General features: G+C 32.7%; 1 protein-coding gene across 4 annotated transcripts in view; it reads right to left on the bottom strand.

The window, feature by feature from the left end:
- The window catches only part of LOC134715211 (alpha-2-macroglobulin-like), an 85,182-nt gene that overhangs the window by 23,707 nt on the left and 36,189 nt on the right, over window positions 1–25,286 (bottom strand). Inside the window, exons 22-29 of one of the 4 annotated variants that reach the window (XM_063577247.1) lie at window positions 25,046–25,215; window positions 24,194–24,343; window positions 22,065–22,170; window positions 20,596–20,663; window positions 19,343–19,424; window positions 16,569–16,722; window positions 11,302–11,530; window positions 10,213–10,362 (exon numbers count right to left, since the gene is read on the bottom strand). In XM_063577247.1, coding sequence (XP_063433317.1) covers window positions 10,213–10,362; window positions 11,302–11,530; window positions 16,569–16,722; window positions 19,343–19,424; window positions 20,596–20,663; window positions 22,065–22,170; window positions 24,194–24,343; window positions 25,046–25,215 — 1,109 coding nt within the window. Of the gene's footprint in view, window positions 1–10,212; window positions 10,363–11,301; window positions 11,531–12,223; window positions 12,366–16,396; window positions 16,542–16,568; window positions 16,723–19,342; window positions 19,425–20,595; window positions 20,664–22,064; window positions 22,171–24,193; window positions 24,344–25,041; window positions 25,216–25,286 lie in introns of all 4 variants that reach the window. The other 3 variants (XM_063577249.1, XM_063577248.1, XM_063577246.1) reach the window with 3 other exon arrangements.

Genomic DNA, 25,286 nt, shown 5'->3' on the forward strand with positions numbered 1-25,286 from the left:
GTTTAAATACAACATCCAAAAAATTATTTTACCTCTCATTTCCACCGAATAAAATCTTAAGAAATGAGTGGGGAAGGGAAAGAAAAATTTTTAGGAAAAATACACTCTAATTAAAAGGAACTACATTCGTGAACAACGAAAAGCGGGGTCATTAATTGTGGTCTTGGGTCATTTGCAATGTTTTTGAAGCACCTGCTGTGCAAATTTCTTGGATTTTAACCTATTTGGAATACCTTTTGACATTAATAAAATGTTTTACTGGCTTTCTATGCAAGAGGAAGCAAGAGAGAAAAAATATTATGTCATTTATCAGAAGCCTATTATTTTTTTTTTTTTGAAAGATCCAATAAAAAAGTTAGGGTCGGGGCTAAAAAACAGGGTCGGTCAGGTTACCTGAAACACAGATCTTTTTTTTCTCGGCCCAAGGAGAGTTGTTCAAATAATGTGAATACACATAACCCCCATCCAATTACAGTTATTTTTGGAAAACAAATAGTGTGATTTGTCAAATTCAGCTGATTTTTTAATAGTCTTGAAAAAAGTGTACATTTTATGAGGGGGGATAATCCCGAGCGTAAACACACCCGATCCCGGAGTCCCGATAAAGGTCCTATCCCCCCTCTTTAATGGTCATGTCTAAGAATTACTGTTTAATCTTCATTTGGCAAGAATACTTCAATAAGATACCCCCATTTCTCCCCTCATACATGTATATAGACAGATCATATGTTATCCTATGTCATTTGAAATTGTGACGCCAGAATGCATTCCCCCCCCACCCACCCCCCTTTCTTCATAACCACCATCTTGACCATCTAAAATGAAAAAGTTGAGACGTAAAACTATGCTTGAAGCACGCGTGTCACTCAAACGACTTTAAAGTAGTCTCCCTGATCAATTACTTACATCGAAGTCAAAGGATAATTCAAGTTTTAAATCGGAGATTTTTCCTTGCCCTTTAACATTTATTGTCATAACAACAGCTTTCTTTTCTAAACTATCTTTACATGGAGAGGAGACGTCAAAAGAGTTCTTCAAACACGTGAGTCGAAAAAGTGGTAAATAACTCCTGTATGTGACATTTAGTGGAAGCCATTCAACCATATCATTTTGTCAAACAATTCAATCAACACCTTTATTAATTAGTCCTTCGTTGTCGATAGCTGTAAATTGCAATCAGCTGATAATTGATTTTCTGTCAAAATCTTAATAAGGTTAAGGTGAATTCCGAGTATTGTCTGATAAGTTAAAGTCAGAGAAACTTGAAAAAAGTAAATAAACAAATTCTTTAGCAAATGACGAATTTTTATCGCCACAAGTATTTTTTTTTCGCAAATTGGGAAAATGGGGACCGCCAGCGGAAACCCTGTGTGAGGACACCCTATCAAGCTTGTGCTCGTGTTGTGTTAAAACATTTTTAGTATGCTGAAAAATACCAACATTAGAAAAATAAACAAATAATCGATATTGTAAAATATCATTGGTTGAAGAGCCAATGATTTACATACATGTATATACATAAATATATCATCCATAAAATACAACAAATTTAATTTACACCACAACTGTTGGAAAAAACCTTTATGTCTATCATGTATATAACTTATCTCATTCTAGTCCATTCTACTGACAGAATCAGTGTAAATTTCATGAATTCTTTATAACATGTACATGTATAATCAAGGACTATTCTTTTATATAGCAATATCTGTTAGCCATTTAGAGGTCTTTTGCATTTAAAGTTCAGTTTAAGTGGGCTTATTTTGGGAAAACAAAGTCAATTTCCAGATCATAGTTTACATTTTCTTTATATTTTGCTGTGTCAAAATAACCTCAATATCAAGGACAATATAAAGACCCAAAAATTGTTTATCACATTCTACACATGAGATTTTAGCAGGAAAGACTGTGATTAAAGTATTTAACCATTGCAACTTTTTAATTTGATCTCCTCCACTAATTGAATTAGAATATTTAATGAAGATGTGTCCACAATTTAGAATATGTTAATATATGTATAGAAATGATGTTGAACCTGTTTTATAAATTGAAAATGTTACATTTTCCGCCTTATTTCAAAATCTAAGCTTAAACCTCTGCGGTCTTACAAAGTTGCCCCCTGCCGGGAATCTGGTTGTAACATGTACAACAATCAAAGATCAACCCACACTAAACTGAATGTAACTGAAAGACATCTAGAGGTTGATATCAGAGGCGGATTCAGGGGGGGGGGCTGCTTTTTGAGAAAAAATTTGGTTGCTTATATAGGGAATCACTGAATCATGACTTGAGCGAGCCCCCTCTTAGGTCATTCAGTGGGCTCCCACTTAAGAAAATTTCTGGATCCGCCACTGGATATGCAGTATCTAACAGAAGATGAAAAAGGGAACAATATGGTGAATTTTAGAGATGTATAATATTATTTCATGTACATGCATTTGAAATATATCAGATATATCAGAGCTCCAGATAAGCTGCGTATTTGCGTGATTACGCAATACGAATAATAGAAAACCCAATGCAATTGTCCATTGCAGGGTTCAACAACCCAATTAATTCAACGGAAAACCCAATTATATGCCAAAACCATGAGTTCTCAACCCTTTTATTGACTACCTTTTGCGTTATTTACCCTTATCTGTCGACAGTCGTCGCGTAAACTATTTTTATGATATTTATTATTGGAAATTTCCTGTCGTTCTAAAAATAGATCCTGCATCAAGTAGCTGAAATGGGTCCCTGTTTGAGTTTTCCGTTGCTCAATAGGTACACATGTTTTTTGTAAACATTTCGATCTTCTCGGCGTTTTTCCAATTAGCGTGTGTCATGTAGTCATATTTTTTTCGCATTGCTCTGGAATTATCATAACATACATTGAATTAAAACGAAAGTGAATGTCCAGTAAAAATATTGAATAGAAGCATGTATTCGGCTTCCTTTGAAAAGCTGAGGGAAAGTTTAAACTGTTATGATGATAACAAGACTTTTAGGAAGCGTCCATCGAACGCACGGGCGTGTGTGCCTACCAGTACGAGAACATTGCTAATAAACATGGGTGTTATCAAAAACGAAATCAGTTGGAAAAAGTGAAAGGCCAAATCAATTCCGTTTTTTTATTCATTTTACGGTTAATTAATGAATACACACATTATGCACACAGGCACTGATCACGTACTGGTCTCAGAATTTATTATATAAAGGTATAAGACGAGTGCCTGTGAATACACATATCCGTTTTTGTGAGAAAATACAAAACTGGCAAAATGTTTGATACGGGCTCAGTGAATAAACCAAATAAAACAGCTAGCAAAAAAACCTAACCATAACCCTAAACGAAATAAAACAGCTAAACAAAGAACATATTTAAGATGAAAACAAAATTGGGGTTGATATTGCCTAAATATTCACTATTGTGTCGATGAAAAAACCCAATACATTAAGGAGCTTGGTGGTGAAAAACCCAATTTGATATTAACCTGAGGCGTGAATTGAATTGATAATGCAATTAAAAAACTTTATCACCCAATTATATAAGAAAGTGTTGGGTAAACACCCTAATTTGTGCCTTCTTATCTGGAGCTCTGGATATATTGTTTGATTTTTTTTAGTTCTAAGTTCCATGGTGACCTAGCTTCCATTTTAGAAATCGGATTTAAATGCTAGTCTATCAGAGGGATTTTTCCTTTTAATTGGTTGTAGATATGGAATCTTATTTTACCATGAAGTCAGATTTGAAAATGACTTTGGGAATAAAGATGTTGTAAAGACTGAATGTCAGTTTTAGTCTTATATACAAACATGTATGTACTTTATAATTTTAGTCTTGCATGTATATAATTATGTGTACAATACATATATCACTGTTTCAGTGGCAATGGTAAATAGACACTGACAAGTCTTAGATCTATAATATTTTATAGTTTTGAATGTTTTGTCCATTGACTAAAACTAGGTGGAGGTTTGTGTGTTCTTATTTCCAACAGAGGTACACTCAACATATATCAATATGTGCATTAAGCAAATTGATAGTTGCTAGATACGGAATGATTATACAACAAGAAAGTTTTAACCTGTGTATATATATACTTAAAATATGTTAAAAAAAATCATGTCTTTTTCAGGACTTCTGAATCCACCCATGTAGTATGGAATGTCGTTGAGATATGGTTTTGGTCAATGGATGTTAATGAAGGACCTGTAGTACAAAGTATATCACTGGATTTAGCTCTTTGTCTAAGTGTATTATTAAAGTACTTTGCTTTGAGCTCAGTTCATTGTTATGCAATTCATTCTTTGTGAAATAAAGATTTGACAGAAAACTCTCATGTACAAGGATTTGTCAAAGTAGTACCACCTCTATTTACAATGTAAGTATTGGGGAGATAAAAGCATTCTATTTTGATTTGAACCAAACATATTATAAAAAAAAAAGAACAAATTTACCCGAGAATGCTACTCCCACTACTAGCAATATGATGCTAGGTTGTTTTAATACATCTGTAGACTGTACTGCCTACTTATGACTCGGTCCTGAGTGTAAATGGTCCTTCAACTATGTGGGGAAAAAATTATAAGGCCTATTTAGGCTTATCAATTATGAAACTATATTTCATTGTACATATTTGAAATTTTTATACAACCACAGAAATTTTTGCAGTTGAAATACATGTAGGTATCCTGTCGTCGTCTTCCCAAGACGGATGGTTTCCAGATAATAACTTCAGTATAAGTAAAGAGGAAGCCATTAAATTATAACATAATATTTATAATCATAAAAGGAAGCTTGGGATTGTTTTGGGGCGGTTATATATATATAGTTCTTAAGGTTTATGAATAAGGGTTCTAAAGGTGCCCAAAACAAGCATTAATCTTTTGTCAGTACAAAAAGTTGTGTATAATAAGTATTTTAATTGTTCTGAAACTGTACCATAATATTTAATACCATAAGTAGAAGTTTGGGGTCTATTTTGTGGGTTATGGGGCAAACAGTCGAGGAATTGAGGGCCAAAAACAAACATTTTTGTAGATTCAAAACAATAAATTGGAGTTATCTTTCTTTGTCCAGAATGGTTGTTGAATTAATATTACCTAAAACCATTGCTTTATGAAATCTTCTTTGAAAATTGGAGTTATCTTTCTCTGTCCAGAATAGTAGTTGAATCGACTTAAAATAATGCTATATATACAATATACAATGCAAAATTCACTTTACTACCAACTGATAAATTTAAGCAGTCTTTAATAGCCATTCAGTGATTACAAGCACTTTGATTATCATTCTAGGGTTATCCCCTTTCACAAATGGAAAAATTTCTCAAGTTTGTCTCAACTAAATTTAGTGAAATGTGTATACAATGCTTATTACCGGTACCTCTAAACTTGGTTTGAGTTCAATTTTGAGCAGCTTCACTTTTACAGTTCTTGATTTATGTACCTTTATACATTATATGCTAGCGGAGGCATCATCACCATGACTGTATGACATTTACACTTTAATACTTTATGATGTATTAAAATGAGTAGTTGAATAATTACTGTTGCAAACTCCATTAAAAATTTGATTTGACATCATTTTTATACAACCGCAAAAGTTGAAAACTTTTTGGCTGTACATTGGTATCACGTTGGCATCATCGTCTTCATCCAAAGATATTCGGTTTTCCCACTCTAACTTCAGTAAAAGTAAAATGGAAATATATGAAATTTAGACAAAAGATTTATGACCATGAAAGGAAGGGTGGGATTGATTTGGGGTATTTTGGTCTCAACAGTTTAGGAATAAGGGGCCAAATTAGCATTGTTTTTGGTTTTTGCTCTATAACTTAAGTATTGGTAAACAGAAATCTATGATATTTTAACATAAGGTCTATGGCCACATAAGGAGGGATGGGATAGATTTTGGTAATTTTAGTTCCAACAGTGTAGGATTTAGGGGCCAAAAACAGGCCCCAAATAAGCATTTTTCTTGGTTTTTATACGACCGCAAATTTTGAAAAAAATTTCGTCGTATATTGCTATCACGTTGGCGTCGTCCGAATACTTTTAGTTTTCGCACTCTAACTTTAGTAAAAGTGAATAGAAATCTATGAAATTTTAACACAAGGTTTATGACCATAAAAGGAAGGCTGGTATTGATTTTGGGAGTTTTGGTCCCAACATTTTAGGAATTAGGGGCCAAAAAGGGCCCAAATATGCATTTTCTTGGTTTTCGCACTATAACTTTAGTTTAAGTTAATAGAAATCTATGAAATTTTGACACAAGGTTTATAACCACAAAATAAAGGTTGGGATTGATTTTGGGAGTTTTATTTTCAACAGTTTAGGAATTAGGGGCCAAAAAAGGGCCCAAATAAGCATTATTCTTGGTTTTCGCATAATAACTTTAGTCAAAGTAAATAGAAATCAATGAAATTTAAACACAATGTTTATGACCACAAAAGGAAGGTTGGTATTGATTTTGGGAGTTTCGGTCCCAACAGTTTAGGAATTAGGGGCCAAAAAGGGACCCAAATAAGCATTTTTCTTTGTTTTCGCACCATAACGTTATATAAGTAAATAGAAATCTATGAAATTTAAACACAAGGTTTATGACTATAAAAGGAAGGTTGGTATTGATTTTGGAAGTTTCGGTCCCAACATTTTAGGAATTAGGGGCCAAAAAGGGCCCAAATATGCATTTTCTTGGTTTTCGCACTATAACTTTAGTTTAAGTTAATAGAAATCTATGAAATTTTGACACAAGGTTTATAACCACAAAATAAAGGTTGGGATTGATTTTGGGAGTTTTATTTTCAACAGTTTAGGAATTAGGGGCCAAAAAGGGACCCAAATAAGCATTTTTCTTGGTTTTCGCACCATAGCGTTAGTATAAGTAAATAGAAATCTATGAAATTTAAACACAAGGTTTATGACTATAAAAGGAAGGTTGGTATTGATTTTGGAAGTTTTGGTCCCAACAGTTAAGGAAAAAGGGGCCCAAAGGGTCCAAAATTAAACTTTGTTTGATTTCATCAAAATTTAATAATTGGGGTTCTTTAATATGCCAAATCTAACTGTGTATGTAGATTCTTAATTTTTGGTCCCGTTTTCAAATTGGTCTACATTAAGGTCCAAAGGGTCCAAAATTAAACTTAGTTTGATTTTAACAAAAATTGAAACCTTGGGGTTCTTTGATATGCTGAATCTAAAAATGTACTTAGATTTTTGATTATTGGCCCAGTTTTCAAGTTGGCCCAAATCGGGGTCCAAAATTAAACATTGTTTGATTTCATTAAAAATTGAATAATTGGGGTTCTTTGATATGCCAAATCTAACTGTGTATGTAGATTCTTAATTTTTGGTCCAGTTTTAAAATTGGTCTAAATTAAAGTGCAAAGGGTCCAAAATTAAACTAAGTTTGATTTTAACAAAAATTAAATTCTTGGGCCTCTTTGATATGCTGAATCTAAACATGTACTTAGATTTTTGATTATGGGCCCAGTTTTCAAGTTGGTCCAAATCAGGATCTAAAATTATTATATTAAGTATTGTGCAATGGCAAGAAATATCTAATTTCACAATATTGTGAAATAGCAATTTTTTTTTTAATTAAGAGTTATCTTTCTTTGTCCAGTATAGTAAGCAAGAAATATCTGCAAGAATTTTTTTTAATTGGAGTTATCTTTCTTTGTCCAGAATCAACTTAAATCTTTGTTATATACAATATACAATGTATATTCACTTTTTACTACCAACTGATAAATTTAAATAATCTTTACCATTCAGTGATAACAAGCAGTTTTTTTTACATCATGTATTTAAATGAGTAGTAATTGTTGCAAACTCCATTAGAATATTTTAATTGAAATTAGTTTTGGAATAAGGGAAAGGGGAATGTGAATAAAAATTGGGTTAAATTTTTCTCATTTGAAATTTCATAAATAAAAAGAAAATTTCTTCAAACATTTTTTTGAGAGGATTAATATTCAACAGCATAGTGAATTGCTCTAAGAGAAAACAAAAATTTTAAGTTCATTTGAATACATTCATTCTGTGTCAGAAACCTATGCTGTGTCAACTATTTAATCACAATCCAAATTTAGAGCGACATCCAGCTTGAATGTTGTGTCCATACTTGCCCCAACCGTTCAGGGTTCAACCTCTGCGGTCGTATAAAGCTACGCCCTGCGGAGCATCTGGTTGAACAATAACTTTAGTATAAGTTAATAGAAATCTATAAAGGTTTATGACCTCAAAAGGTAGGTTTGGATTAATTTTGGAGTTTTGGTCCCAAGGAATAAGGGGCCAAAATTAAACTTTGTTTGATTTTATCAAAAAAATGAATTACGGTATTGTGCTTCTTTGATATGCCAAATCTAACCATGTCCAAATTCTTAATTTTAGGTCCTGTTTTCTAATTGGTCTACATTAAAGTCCAAAGGGTCCAAAATTAAAATAAGCTTGATTTTATTAAAAATTGAATTCTTGGGGTTCTTTGATATGGTGAGTCTTAACATGTACTTAGATTTTGATAATGGGCCCAGTTTTCAAGTTGGTCCAAATCGGGGTCAAAAATTATTATACTATAAGTATTGTGCAATAGCAAGAAATTTTCAATTGTGCAGTATTCTGCAATAGCAAGAAATCTTCAATTGCACAGTATTGTTCAATAGCAAGAAATCTTCAATAGCACAGTATTGCACAATAGCAAGAAATCTCCAATTGCACAGTATTGTGCAATAGCAAGAAATTTTTAATTGCACAGTATTGCACAATAGCAAGAAATCTATAATTGCACAGGATTGTCCCTTTTTCAAATTGGTCTACATTAAGATCCAAAGGGTCAAAAACTGAACTTTGTTTCATTTCAACAAAAATTGAATTCTTTGGATTCAAACGCATTGATCTCAGGAATTTCTTCACTGTCGTTCCCTCAATAACTGCATTAAACAGTTTCTAATCATTATTCATTCGAAACCATTTTATTATACCAATGTCTCACACACAACATAATATAGTATACTGTTGTCTATCAGTCCATCATCCACACTTCAGACAATAACTAGAAAACACTTCCCCCTACTTTCAAGAACATTTGTTGAAATGTTTATATCTATTGACATAAGCTGACCACATCGATTTTATAAATTTTAGAATTTTCATTTCCATGTTATGAAGAGAGATTTTATCCTTAAAAAAGAGACAATTTTCCAATTTTGAACAATAACACAAAAATGCATCCATCACCTTTAATTAAACTTTGGTGAATTGCTTACACTATTGACCTTAGGTCCCTTTTGATTGTAATAAATTTCAGATTATACATTTCTGTGTTATGAATTTTTATATATGCTAAAAAAAAGAAGGGATTTTATAGTTTTTGGACACCTATAAGTGCAGGAGTTTCTGGCTAAATTGAAAACCCATTGGAGGCCTTCAGCTGTTGTCTACTCTATGGTTGGGTTGTTGTCACTTTGACACTTTCCTCATTTTCCACCTCAATTATTCACATAAACACTTCCACATCATTTTATAAAACTTGGGTGAATTGTCTATGTCTGTTGACTTCAGCTACATTCCAAAATTTAAAACAAGATTAACAACTACAGGTCCCCAAATAGCCTTCAACAATGACAAAAGCTCATACAGCACAGTCAGCTATAAAAGACCTTAAAATGACAAATATAAAACAAATGAAATGAGAAAACAAATAGACTAATAATTGTACAAAACAAAATAGTTCAACCTTTAAGCAAGCTTAAAAGGAATCAAGACATATCATGCGCTTACAGTGCAGCTATTTATTAACAAACTCCATATTCAAACACTCAAACAACTAATCCACAGAGAGGGGTGGAAGTTGAAGCCCCCCTTTTATCAGTCAATGCATTTGAATGAAGACATGTACACATCAACTCAATTTGTTAATACACATTTCCAGTCTAGCTTTCAATACATTTGTAACGACCTTTAACCCCACTGACAATTTGCGTCTGTGTCCATACTTGTTGTATAGCAATATAATATTTGAAAGTAAAAATTGGTTTAAACTAAGATTTAAACGTTGATGACGTCATGAATTTTGAAGATTTATTGCACTAGTGCAATATTAGAATTTATTGCACGCTAACTTTTGGTTACGTTCTGTGGGAAATATTATATTGCTATACAATAATATATCATATTTAATGGTACATGTACTGAATTTGGTTAGAAAATATCTACTTGACTTACAGTAGCGAGTATTTTAATCTTGCCGAGGGTGTATGGTGTTACATGGTATTTGATGGTACTGGTCTCTCCAGGACAGACACATCTAGTATTAACTCTCTTGGTTCCTCCTTTAATTCCAAAGTCTTTTGATGTTGGCATTGCTACTTGCATCTAAAATGGAATAATGCTATGTAATCTGCTTGGATTTCAAAAAATTTACTGCTCTGTTAATGGGAAAAGTTCACAATATCAGAATGTTTTGTTATTTGTATGAAGTAATAGAAATAACAAATTTCTTTTTTTTAAACCAAAATTATTTTTTTTAAATAAAGAACACTTTTAAGAATGTGTCAAAAGTACATTGATGCAAACTCGCAATACCATTTTCCATGTTCAATGGAGATTGAAATTGGGTAAAAAATCTAATTTGGAATTAGAGTTAGAAAGATCATATCATAGGGAACATGTGTACTAAGTTTCAAGTTGATTAGACTTTAACTTCATCAAAAACTACCTCTTGACCAAAAACTTTAACCTGCAACTTCCACTTTCCTTTTTTATGTTCAGTGGACTGTGAAATTGGGGTAAAAATTCTAATTTGACTTTAAAATTAGAAATATTATATCATAAGCATCAAGTGTACTAAGTTTCAAGTTGATTGGACTTGATTGAGCTTCATCAAAAACTACCTTGACCAAAAAACTTCAACATGAAGCGGGACATATGGATGAAAGGACGCACAGACAAACAAACAGACAGATGCACAGATAAGAAAACATAATGTCCCTCTACTATCCTAGGTGGGGCATAAAAAGTTGTTTTTTGTAACAGAAATATTTATAATTCAGTGTGTACCAGAACATTTTCCAGCTACTTGTCCAAAAAGGAAATATTCAGCCATTTTTCATTTGTGTCTAAAATTAGTTTTGCAAATAATTGGTTGTCCGAAATAAATGTTATGGGGCATCAGACTAGTGGCTAACGGGGAAGACTGTTATATCAAATGTCTTGTCTCTGTGTAATCTCTAAAGTATAAATGTTGAGGGCAACTTCACAATGCAACCTATCAAAATGATTAGTCAAATCTTTAGACCTTTACTGAGTACTCACCACTAAACATTCAGACATGTAGTTGAAGATGGAAACCAAAACTGGTACAATCTCTCCTCTAATGGCTGAATATGGCAGAGTAAAGGACAAAAAGAAAGGTTGAAAAGCTGTTATACCAGTGACAGAAGACACACCCACTCCTACATCTAGGTTTGTACATAGGGAGTTTCCAACCCACTCTGTGATTGTGTGGGGAATAGTTGACTTGACATTCACTTCACCTTCATCTCTGAAAATACAAACATAGCTAGTTCATAATTCATGGAACTTTATTTTCAACGTTTTACACAAATGACCGACTTAAGTTTATTGCAGTGTAAATGTTGTTTAAAAATGCAAATTTTATTACTAATATCCAGAATTTAACCACCACTACAAGAATTGTAATATCACTTTCAAATCTTATATATATGGCTTCAACACCAGTTCTCTCTCAGCAATTCTAACAAAAATAGAATATGGGCATTGCCAATAATTTTATGAAGATTAAAAATAATAGTTATGATCAAGGTCTATCTTATACTGTGGATTCATTCATTTTCGTTGGATACCAATTTTTGTGGAATTAGTGGTTTTAGTTTAACCACCAATATAAATGTTAAAAGAATTGCATATTTGCGAATGGTTAGTATGCGGACTTTGGCAAAATCTTGAAATTAAATATCCAAGAAAGTTTGGTACCAATAAAAACAGCAGTTTAAAAGTATTTGAATAAATTTAATCAATCCAGTGATTTTCAACTGTGTTTACCAAGCAAATAAAGGCATAATTGTGCTTATTTTGACTCGAGGCAACTTTGAGACATTGGACTAGTGTTCGAGACCCTATCAATTTTCTAGACGTCATTTTGATTGGTCTTGTCAGGTTGCTGTCTCATATAGGTATACCACAAACCTCCTATAATTCCTAGTCATCGACCTACCCAATCACATAAATATTCCATAACCAAGTCTCTGGGAAGTTCTTTCTCAGTCCAATTTGAATTTGTTGTGATGGTGGTATTTTTTCAACCCCTTGGCCCCCTTCTATTGGATTATAACCGTGTGGACCAGGGACTGGAGCATCTAGAACGAGAAATGCTTCCATGGTAACAGATTTTAAAAATTTTTGATTAACCCAAAGTGACCCAATTTGACCTTTCATTTGTGAAAACCAATATATTTCTTGTACCTGGAAGTGAAACTGAAATCTTAAATTAATGTCACCTGTTAGGGAAAAATAAATCATCAGGAATTTGTTATTAATTCATCTAAAGCTGGATTAATTAAGGGAAGTTCAATTTGTATTTAGAACTGAGAACTGAGAAAGAACTGCCCTTTTTTCACAATAAAATTTTACGCAACAAATTTTAAACCAACTTTATATTTCCACAGACACCTTTTTCACATTTAGCTCATTCTAGCTGACTTCACAGCAATTCATTCTCTGGAGTTTAGCAGCTTTGTTAATATATTAACATGAGAAAATATCCAATTTTAATCAATTTCAACATTCTATATTTGCATTAGACAACTTTTTCCTAAATGTAAAATAGAAAAAGAGGAATGTTTGAAAAACTAAAAAAGTTGTGTTTACAGTATTAATTTTCTTGTTTTTTTTAAAGTCAAAATAAGTTCAGCAAAGAATCTTTGATCAGAATAAATTGTCTATAAGCCTATTCATTACTTAATTTTCAAGCTGAAAAATCAGACATATGCAATCTTAGATCAAACAGCTTGCTGATGTGATATATTGACAGTACTTTGTGTAATAAAATCTTGATCCGGTATCATTGTCCATTATACAACTATAAATGTTAGAGATCGAAAGATATACAAGTAAATTACTATGTATTAACAAGTCAACGAAAATTCCATGGAAAAAGTGGAAAAAATCCATTTGGATCTTTATAACTATGTATTAACAAGTCAACAGAAATTCCATGGAAAAAGTGGAAAAAATCCATTTGGATCCTAATAACTATGTATTTACAAGTCAATGAAAATTCCATGGAAAAAGTGGGAAAATCCATTTGGATCCTAATGAGATGATGTGTCAGCTGGCTCCTGATGATCAGTTGTTGTGTTAGCAGCAGACGGCCATGTTGGTTCATCATGACTTATCATTTCACATGAGACAGAAGATATAAAGGACAATTAGAAAATCAGAAGTTGAAGAAAAACAGATAACAACAGGACAAAAAAAGAGAAAAACTACAAAACAGATAGAAAAGTCTATAAACAATGATAAAACACTATATTGAGTGGATGTATTAAATGTCCTTGAATGAGGTATACAGTGAGAACTTCTGTGAAGGAGTAGAGCTACTAACCCCAACAAACTGTCTTCTTAATGATTTTTTAACTTCTGTAATTAGAGGTAATGGAAATTGTGTATTTAATTGAATATGTAAGATGAAATTGAGAATGGAAATGGGGAATGTGTCAAAGAGACAACAACCCGACCAAATAAAAAAACAACAGCAGAAGGTCACCAACAGGTCTTCAATGTAGCGAGAAATTCCCGCACCCGGAGGCGTCCTTGAACTGTATTTCTGTTTCATATTTATAACAAGAGTGCACACACTAAAATGTCTCGCCTTCTTTATTATACATTGATATTATGTTGATAGTCCTTAATATAAAGCCTCATTAAAACTGTCACATAAACTTAACATGAACCAAAATAACTAAACATATACCAATGAACCATGAAAATGAGGTCAAGGTCAGATGAACCATGGCAGGCAGACATGAACAGCTAACAATTTTTCCATACAACAAATACAGTTGACCTATTGCTTATAGTTTAAGAAAAACAAACCAAAACACAAAAAGTCAACACTGAGCAATGAACCTTGAAAATGAGGTCAAGGCCAAATAAAACCTGTGCTACTGACATATAGATCATAAAATATTTCCATACACCAAATATAGTTAATTTATGGCATATAGTATTAGAGAAAAACACCAAATCTGAAAAACTTTACTTTGACCACTGAACCATGAAAATGAGGTCAAGGTCAGATGACATCTGCCCGCTAGACATTCACACCTTCCAATCATTCCATAAAACAATAATAGCAGACCTATTGCATAAAGTATGAGAAAAACAGACCAAAACACAAAAATCTAACTATAACCACTGAACCATGAAGATGAGGTCAAGGTCAGATGACACCTGCCAGTTGGACATGTACACCTTACAGTCCTTCCATACACCGAATATACTAGACCTACTGCTTATAGTATCTCAGATATGGACTTGACCACCAAAACTTAACCTTGTTTACTGATCCATGAAATGAGGTCAAGGTCAAGTGAAAACTGTCTGACGGGCATGAGGACCTTGCAAGGTACGCACATACCAATTATGGTTATCCTATTACTTAAAATATGGGGACGAAGTCCCCAATAACAGTAGAAAATTCAATAAAAAAAAAAATCGGGAAAATTTCCCGAATTTTTCATTGTACTTATGAACTCAAAATCGTTCAATTTTTCTTATGTCATGTTTTGAAATCCCGGACCTGCGCAGAAATCTACAATGTACTTCCTTTTTCTGGTTTCATTTGTATGAAACTTTGAGAAAATATATATTTATCAGTCTAGTATAAAATAGGAAGGACTGCAATACCAATTTCATTTTTAATAATTCCTTGATATGAAAAAACGTTACCCGATGAAAGCGTTTCTTTGTTTACATTGCATATGACGTCATAACTTAAATAACGTCACAACTAAAATCCCTAACAACAGAACCAAAATTGGAAACATAAAGGTATTTCCGTTTTTTTTTTACAAATATTTAGGTTAAAAAAAATCATACATACTTCGTCCACATTAACAGGTAATGCCTGCCTCATATTAAGAGAGAATTTAACATTACAAAAAATTTGAACTTTTTTTTCAATCACTGAACCATGAAAATGAGGTCAAGGACATTGGACATGTGACTGACAGAACTTCGTACCATGAGGCCTCTATATACAAAGTATGAAGCATCCAGGTCTTCTACCTTCTAAAATATAAAGCTTTAAAGAAGTGAGCTAACACCGCAGCGGCCGGAACACTATCCCTATGTCGAGCTTTCTGCAACAGAAGTTGCAGGCTCAACAAAAATATCATCCTGAAGTAGGAATTGATTTCATATGACTTTTTCCAAGAAATAGATCAACTTTTTCAATCTTTTCTGTTTAAAAGTGGTACCATCCCTTGTACATAAAAATTCTGGTTGAAAAGTTAAGAATATTGTTTAGAAAGAATGTTTCAGCGATATTTTTTATATGGATGAGGCATAGCATTGATGGGTGGTAAATAAGAATATTTAAGTATGTGTAATTAAAATTCAAGTATTAAAATGTGTGGGTGGTATTTAAAATTCAAGAATAAGTAGGTGGTTAATTCAAATTAAAGTATTGTAAATTCAGAAATTATTGAGATTTTTTTTATTATTGTGAATATTGCGTCAGGGTTAAATGGCCATAATTTTTACTCACATTTTGAAATTTTTTATGTTACTTAAATGGGATTTTTCTCAATATCCCAAAATTTATTTCGCATTTTAGTCTATCAATGTTCATCTTATTCAACAATCCAAGAAAGAGGACCAATAGTCAGCATTAAAGTTTAAAAAAAAAAGAAGAAGGTGTCCATAGTACACAGATGCTCCACTTATACTATAATTTTCTATGTTCAGTGGACCCTGAAATTGGGGTCAAAACTTTCAAGTTGATTGGACTTCATCAAAACCTTTTACCAAAAGTGGGACAGACAAATAGATTGACCGACAAAAGAAAGAACAGACCCACAGACCAAAAACATAAGTACACTGTGTATGTTTAAAACTTAGACCTGTCAGAGAGAGTTGAACAATAGAAGATAGAACAGAATTACCCAACAAGATGTAGTTCCCAGAGCCAAGTCTCAGGAAACTGGCTTCGGACCTCTGTAGTCTTTGAAGAGTCATCTCTTCCAGATTATAATGAAGACTCTGTAGTAGTTTTATACATTATCTCAGTGGTTGTCACCCTTTTTATTCCCTTTCTCATCATTGGCCTATGACCTGTTCTAAATCTCGATGGGTCATCTGAAGAGAAAAGTGCACACAAAATTACCCTATCATGTAAATACTCCACAGCCATGTTTCAGGAAAATGACTCCGTACAGCATCTGATGAATCTATTTTTTCTGTTGTTACACTTTCCTTTCTAGCAATACTAGGTTGTACCAGGACATTTTCCCCATCCTCATATATTTCAGCTGAAGAAAAAAGAAATAAATTATTACCCAATCAAATGTAGATCCCAAAGCCATGTCTCTGGAAAGAGAGTTCTAACTTCTGGGGACTCTGGTCTTGGACTAGGGTAGACAGATGTTTTAGTTTCAATCTCATCAATAAGTACAGAACCTCTGACACCAACTGGCTGTCTGGCACCAACAGCTGGAAAAAATACACACTAGTATTTCTAATTCTAGCAAAAGTACATTGAAATTTAATTTATTTATTTAACTATTTAAAAATACAAACCTGAAACAGGTAACAAACAAGAATGTGTCCATAGTAACTATTATTTTCTATGTTCAGTGGACCGTGAAATTGGGGTAACAACTCTAACTTGGCATTAAAATCAGAAAGATCATATCATAGGGAACATGTGTACTAAGTTTCAAGATGATTGGACTTCAACTACATCAAAAACTACCTCAACCAAAAACTTTAACCCGAAGAGGGACATACAAACAGACAAACCAACAGATGAATGAATGAATGAACAAACAAATGAACAAACGGACAAACAGACCAGAAAACACAATGCCCATAAATTGGGCATAAAAATTCATTTCCTAATACTGCATTAATGCAAACCAGATGCTTCGCAGGGCGTAGCTTTATACGACCGCAGAGGTTGAACCCTGAACGGTTGGGGCAAGTATGGACACAACATTCAAGCTGGATTCAGCTCTAAATTTGGATTGTGATTAAATAGTTGACACAGCATAGGTTTCTGACACAGAATGAATGTGTTCTAATGAACTTAAAATTTTTGTTTTCTCTTAGAGCAATTCACTATGCTGTTCAATATTAATCCTCTCAAAAAAATGTTTGAAGAAATTTTCTTTTTATTTATGAAATTTCAAATAAGAAAAATTGAACACAATTTTTTAATCACATCCCCCTTTCCCTTATTCCAAAACTAATCTCAATTAAAATATTCTAATGGAGTTTGCAACAATAACTACTCATTTAAATACATCATAAAATATTAAGATGTAAAAAAACTGCTTGTTATCACTGAATGGTAAAGATTATTTAAATTTATCAGTTGGTAGTAAAAAGTGAATATACATTGTATATTGTATATAACAAAGATTTAAGTTGATTCTGGACAAAGAAAGATAACTCCAATTAAAAAACAATCTTGCAATAAGATTTTTCTTGCTTACTATTTTGGACAAAGAAAGATAACTCTAATTAAAAAAAATTTGCTATTTCACAATATTGTGAAATTAGATATTTCTTGCCATTGCACAATACTGTGCAATTGAAAAGACTTGCTATTCCACAATACTTAATATGATAATTTTAGATCCTGATTTGGACCAACTTGAAAACTGGGCCCATAATCAAAAATATAAGTACATGTTTAGATTCAGCATATCAAAGAGGCCCAAGAATTTAATTTTTGTTAAAATCAAACTTAGTTTAATTTTGGACTCTTTGGACCTTAATGTAGGCCAATTTGAAAACGGGATCAAAAATGAAGAATCTACATACACAGTTAGATTTGGCATATCAAAGAACCCCATTTATTCAATTTTTGATGAAATCAAAAAAGTTTAATTTTGGATTTACTTATACTAGAGTTATGTTGCGAAAACCAAGAAAAATGCTTATTTGGGTCCCTTTTTGGCCCCTAATTCCTAAACTGTTGAGACCTAAACTCCCAAAATCAATACCAATCTTCCTTTTGTGGTCATAAACATTATGTTTAAATTTCATTGATTTCTATTTACTTAAACTAAAGTTATTGTGTGAAAACCCAGAATAATGCTTATTTGGGCCCTTTTTTGGCCCCTAATTCCTGAACTGTTGAAACCAAAACTCCCAAAATCAATCCCAACCTTTCTTTTGTGGTCATCAACCTTGTGTCAAAATTTCATAGATTTCTATTAACTTAAACTAAAGTTATAGTGCGAAAACCAAGAAAATGCTTATTTGGGCCCTTTTTGGCCCCTAATTCCTAAAATGTTGGGACCAAAACTCCCAAAATAAATACCAACCTTCCTTTTATGGTCATAAACCTTGTGTTAAAATTTCATAGATTTCTATTCACTTTTACTAAAGTTAGAGTGCGAAAACTAAAAGTATTCGGACGACGACGACGACGACGACGCCAACGTGATAGCAATATACGACGAAAATTTTTTCAAATTTGCGGTCGTATAAAAATGAATTATTTTTCTTCAAACAACAATTAGCATTACTTGTATCGTGCAAACATAAAGAACAAGAATGTGTTCATAGAACACAGGTGCCACACTCCCATAATCATTTTCAATGTTAGTGGAACCAAAAAATTGGTGTCAAAACTCTAATTTGGCATTAACATTAGAAAGATCACATCATTGGGGACATGTGTTCTAAATTTCGAATCCAACTTCATCAGACCCTACCTTGATTTAAATCCAGATAAACAGACACACAAACCAAAATACAAAATGCCCCAAGGTGCATTCCTGTCAAATGACCCGTATTTCTGGGATTTCCTAAATACCTGCTGGGTGGTTGTATAAAATATGAATTCTGAAAAATGACATATTTCACTATAACTTTCAGATTCCTGAGACTTTAGACAGATTTCATAAGTGATTTTCTGTTAATTTTCCTACAATAAATCTTACATTATTCATTTTTATCAAGTTAAATAACGTTTTAAATGCTTGGAATAAAACCCTTACATAATAAATATCAGTTCAACTTCAGATGGTGTTTTTTTTTTATATGTGACTTGCAGCTATGAATATCAAATTATATACTGTTCCTATATAAAATTACTTACAATAAAACACAGGTCTATGTTCCTGTAATTTACACGGTCTTGTCTGTAATGTCAGGTCTGTAAATACTACTAAATTCATTTTCTGAAATAGATACCATTAAATGAAATAAAGTTAACATATGAAAATGTGTTTGAGTCGATTGAATAGTGTGGATAAGGTAAGAACAGAGTGTTTTCATGGGACAGATCCAAGGCCTTTATAATGTGGACAGGAGTATATTTAGAGTGGTTTGGGACTTATGTATGTTAAGACAAAGATCTCTACATAACAAAAACTCATAACAATTGTTTATTGGCAGCGATCTTACAAAAACTCCTCAGAGACGCTTTTAATCTGACAAGAAATGTAGGCATAAGAGTCCTAACAATGTAATTTACCATAATGGTACAGAAATTTATTCCATGAAATAAAAAAATGAAACAAGAGGCTCTGAAGAGCCTGAATTGCTCACCTGTTATTTTTTACTCAATCATCCATCAATAATTATTTTTGCTTTTCAATTTATATTAATGAGTGGCAAACATTTTTGTTGCTTACAGTTTATCTTTATAATCTTCAATAATATTCGAGATGATAACCAAAAAACTGCAAAATGTCTTTAAAACAACCAATGTAGTGGCAGCAACCCAACAATGTTTTTTTCCGTTTGTCTGAAAATTGACTTGACCAATTGAACAATTTAACCTTTGTAGTTTCAGAGAATATTTTATAAAAAGTTTACGACGACAATTGATGGAGGACACCAAGTGATGACAGAAGCTCACATGGGGCCCTTTGGGCCCCAGTGAGCTAAAAAAGGAATGTGTCAAAAAGATGACAACCAAATAAAAGAGCTAAAAATTTCATGTATATTTACAACAAAACCTTTCTTGCCTACATATACATCTTTAGTTTGAATAAAACCAACATGACTTACCCTGAAAGTCTGAATAGCATCCACACTGTCTGACTCATAACTTCTGTAGTTGTACATATCTCCTATAAAACCAACACGACTTACCCTGAACGCCTGAATAGCATCCACACTGTCTGACTCATAACTTCTGTAGTTGTACATATCTCCTATAAAACCAACACAACTTACCCTGAAAGCCTGAATAGCATCCACACTGTCTGACTCATAACTTCTGTAGTTGTACATATCTCCTATAAAACCAACACAACTTACCCTGAAAGCCTGAATAGCATCCACACTGTCCGACTCATAACTTCTGTAGTTGTACATATCTCCTATAAAACCAACACGACTTACCCTGAAAGCCTGAATAGCATCCACACTGTCCGACTCATAACTTCTGTAGTTGTAATTGAACATATCTCCTACAAAAGAAAATATGGTTTTTAAGTGCATGATGCATGTTTGTGAAATACCTTTTATTAGATATGATTTACCAAAAATATCAAAATTTAAGAGCATATCCAAAATGACTGTAAGGAGTTGCACTGTAATCTGGATTAAAGTACAAAGATGTAATCATGAAATGGAATTCCAGTACAGTAAGACCCCTTTTTGGCCCCAAAATGTGTAAATTGTTAAAATGTAAACTTCAAGCTATTTATTGGAAAGAAGAATACTTCTGTTACATGAATATGGGCTGTTTTTGACAATACAATGCAAATACATTGGGTGCTAGCATTATTAAGTCATGCTAAATTACTGAAATCTTCCCAATTTTAGCATTGGACAGTTTCCATCTTAAATGGAAGTGGCTGCATTTGTTAGATATAGGAAGATATGGTGTGAGTGCCAATGAGACAACTCTCCATCCAAATAACAATTTAAAAAGTAAACCATTATAGTACGGCCTTCAACACGGAGCCTTGGCTTACACCGAACAACAAGCTATAAAGGGCCCCAAAATTACTAAAAACAAAATTTGTGTTCATTTTTAATTTTTAAATGCAAGTTGTATTTGATGAAAACACATAACATATATAAGGGTTAAGGATGAACACGGGTGCGGCTACATTCATTTTTGACAAGAACCATCTAGTCAAGTGACATATTATGACATATTTGATAGATTTTTAAGCTTGAATTTGAGTCTTTAATGACTAAATTAGTTCAAATCTTCCGCATGAACTAACTGAATCTACTAAAGTAGACACTAAAGTGTTTAAAAAGTGTTCAAAATCTCTCATCAGATGACCATTAAGTTTAACCCAAAATCGGCCTTTACTGGACCTACTACTTTACAGATATTTTGTATCATTAATATAAAGCATGTCAATAATATTAAGATGGTACAACAGAATTAATAATTAATAAACAAAATATAATTGGGCTTTTCGACTCTCATATCATACTAAAAACTGAGTTATTAGATAAGTTAACTGACATATCTACATCATAGACTGGTTTGATGTTAACAGTGGCTTGAAACAAGGATGTCCCTTGTCACCCATTTTGATCAACTTTTATATTAATGATATAGTAACATTTCTTAAGTCTGTTGACTGGGCAATAGTAAAAGGTGATGAAAAACTGTTTACTGTGTATGTGTTATATGCTGATGATGTTGTTATCTTTTGATAAATTTGTTATCTTCATGACAATCAATGCAAACAAGATTCACATTGTACATTTTAGACCACCATCTATAACTAGACTAGTGGTTTACACAGATGCACATTGCAATAAATAATTTAAAAAAATCTACACTACATAAAACTAATAAGCATGTTTTACACCACTTCAAATCATTAAATAAAAATATTTACCAGCTACATATAAATTTTCATCATAATGTGTCTTCTCATCACAGTAATTTTTATCATCCTGCCAGTAAGATGTGTACATGTAGGGTTCCTTAAATCTACCAAAAATCTGTAAAATACAAAATTATCATAGACTGTTATAAAGAATTGTACGTGAAGGGATCTTTAATTTAATCTAAAGATCAATCTGTTATTGGTTGATATGTTTCATTAATGGATTATTTTATGGAGTAAAACTAAGCGTGCCACTTGTGCAGCAGGAGTTATATACCTTTCTTGAGCACTTTTCCATCCAGATTTTTTGAGTGGTTCACCGTAATTAATTTTCAGCATTTTGTGAGGTGATTTGTTAACTGAGGAATTTTGGATTAGTCTGTAGTATTATCTTCTTTTCAAATATGGTTTGTTTTTTGATGTTTTTGATGTGGTTCTTTTTTTGTTTTGTTTTTTTGGGGGGATAGGGGGTGGTCTTCAATGTTTTTAAAATATTTTCTATGAAATTACTTTTAACTAATTCTTCAACAATATGATGACCTCACAAAAGATAAAATACATAAAAACTAGAGGCTCTAAAGAGCCTGTGTCGCTCACCTTGGTCTATGTTAATATTAAACATTGTACACAGATGGATTCATGACAAAATTGTGTTTTGGTGATGGTGATGTGTTTGTAGATCTTACTTTACTAAACATTTTTGCTGCTTACAATTATCTCTATCTATAACAGTAATTTCTGTGGAAAATATTGGTGAAAATCTACAAATTTTGTGAAAATTATTAAAAATTTACAATGAAGGGCAATAACTCCTTAGGGGGTCAATTGACTATTTTGGTTATGTTGACTTATTTTTAGTTCTTACTTTGCTGTACATTATTGCTGTTTACAGTTTATCACTATCTATAATAATATTCAAGATAATAACAAAAAAAACAGCAAAATTTCTTCAAAATTACTAATTCAGGGGCAGCAGCCTAACAACCGATGATCCAATTCATCTGTAAATTCCAGGGCAGATAGATCTTGACCTGATCAACAATTTTACGTCGTGTCAGATTTACTCTTAATGCTTTGGTTTTTGAGTTATAAGCCAAAAACTGCATTTTACCCCTATGTTCTATTTTTAGATGTGGCGGCCATCTTGGTTGGTTGGCGGGGTCATCGGACACAATTTTCAAACTAAATACCCCAATGATGATTGTGGCCAAGTTTCAATTAATTTGGCCCAGTAGTTTCAGAGGAGAAGATTTTTACTAAAAGATTACTAAGATTTACGAAAAATGGTTAAAAATTGGCTATAAAGGGCAATAACTCCTAAAGTGGTCAACTGACCATTTTGGTCATGTTGACTTATTTGTAGATTGTACTTTGCTGAACATTATTGCTGTTTACAGTTTATCTCTATCTAAAATAATATTCAAGATAATAACCAAAAACAACAAAATTTCCTTAAAATTACCAATTCAGGGGCAGCAACCTAACAACGGAATGTCAGATTCATCTGAAAATTTCAGGGCAGATAGTTCTTAACCTGATTAACAAATTTATCTCCCGTCAGATTTGCTCTAAATGCTTTGGTTTTTGAGTTATAAGCCAAAAACTGCATTTTACCCCTATGTTCTATTTTTAGCCATGGCGGCCATCTTGGTTGGTTGGCGGGGTCACCGGACTCAATTTCTGAACTAGATACCCCAATGATGATTGTGGCCAAGTTTGGTTAAATTTGGCCCAGTAGTTTCAGAGGAGAAGATTTTTGTAAAAGTTAACGCCGGACGCAGGACGACGACGACGGACGACGGACGCAGGACGCCAAGTGATGAGAAAAGCTCACTTGGCCCTTTGGGCCAGGTGAGCTAAAAATCAAATTAAAGAGAAATTATACAAAATACTGGAAATTCAGAAATTTTTGCAATGTTGTGCAATGAATAAAATAATAAATCATTACTATTGACATATTAGGAGATGCTGCTTACAAATAATACTATCAAAGTTTTGAATCCCGGATTCTATTTTTCACAAGCAACTATATATATCCAGTTCTCTCAATAATAAAATCATCGTAAATATTTATGAAATTACAGTACTTGAAAAGATATTCAGATTTATACTAACATTAGAAAAAAGTTAAAACAAACCTGATCTGGGGTGATTTGATGGTCTCCTGCTAGTAAATTTATACTTTTGTCTACTACACCAACAGAGCAAAGGGAACCAGGAGCAGCCTTTAAGTTAACATTCACTTCATTTCCAGGGTAAACTGTATCCTGGTCAAACTTCATCTCTACCTGATTCAGTAGATTAACAATGGTCAATGTTATATACATTACTATAATAGATGTCATAAATTGCACATTAAAAGTCTGTTCCATAAATATAAACACATCATGATATGCCAACAATATTTGTGAATTAAAAATAAAGTGTGTTACAGAGCACAGCCTGATACAACTGCACAGGTCGAACCCTGAACAGTTAGTGCAAGTTTGGACACAATATTCAAGATTGATACTATGTGAATTTGGATTGTGATCAAATTTTTGACATAATATAGGTTTCTGACACAAAACAAATGTGGTGAAAGTTCTTAAAAATTTGAAATGGGTTGAAATATTTGTATTAATTTTCAATTGAAGATCTAATTTCTTGCTATTGCACAATACTGAGATATTGTGCAATATTGTACTACTGCCCAATACTGTGCAAATGAAGATTTCTTGCTATTGCACAACACTGTTCAATCAAAGATTTCTTGCTATTGTGCAATATTGTGCTATTGCTTGATACTTCTTGCTGTTGTGCAATGCTGTGCATTTTACATAAGCAAAATCTCCCTACTTTATATTGTGTCAGAACACCATAACAAATCGATGTTCTGAAAGCTTGATTTATAGGGAAGTACGTCATACAGTTACCTACATTTGCTTACAACCAATTATTTTAACTCTAGTGAAAAGTTGTCTTACCAAATCTCATTCTAATAAACCAACCTTGTTATCAAAACAGTTTTCCACACTGAATTCTAAGGTAGCAGCTACTGTCTCATCATCTTCTCTGACATAGTATATCAACAACTCAGACTTAGGACCCATGTTAGCAGTTATAGGAATACTGATCTTCACTTTAGCAACATGAGTAGATTGTATAATATCTTTACTGTCTGAAAAATAAAACTACCACATTAAAATAAAATAGTGGGAAGGAGTGTAATGTAATTAATTAAAAATGAAC

The sequence above is a fragment of the Mytilus trossulus genome, chromosome 4, assembly GCF_036588685.1.
Source record: "Mytilus trossulus isolate FHL-02 chromosome 4, PNRI_Mtr1.1.1.hap1, whole genome shotgun sequence".
Lineage (NCBI taxonomy): Eukaryota > Metazoa > Mollusca > Bivalvia > Mytilida > Mytilidae > Mytilus > Mytilus trossulus.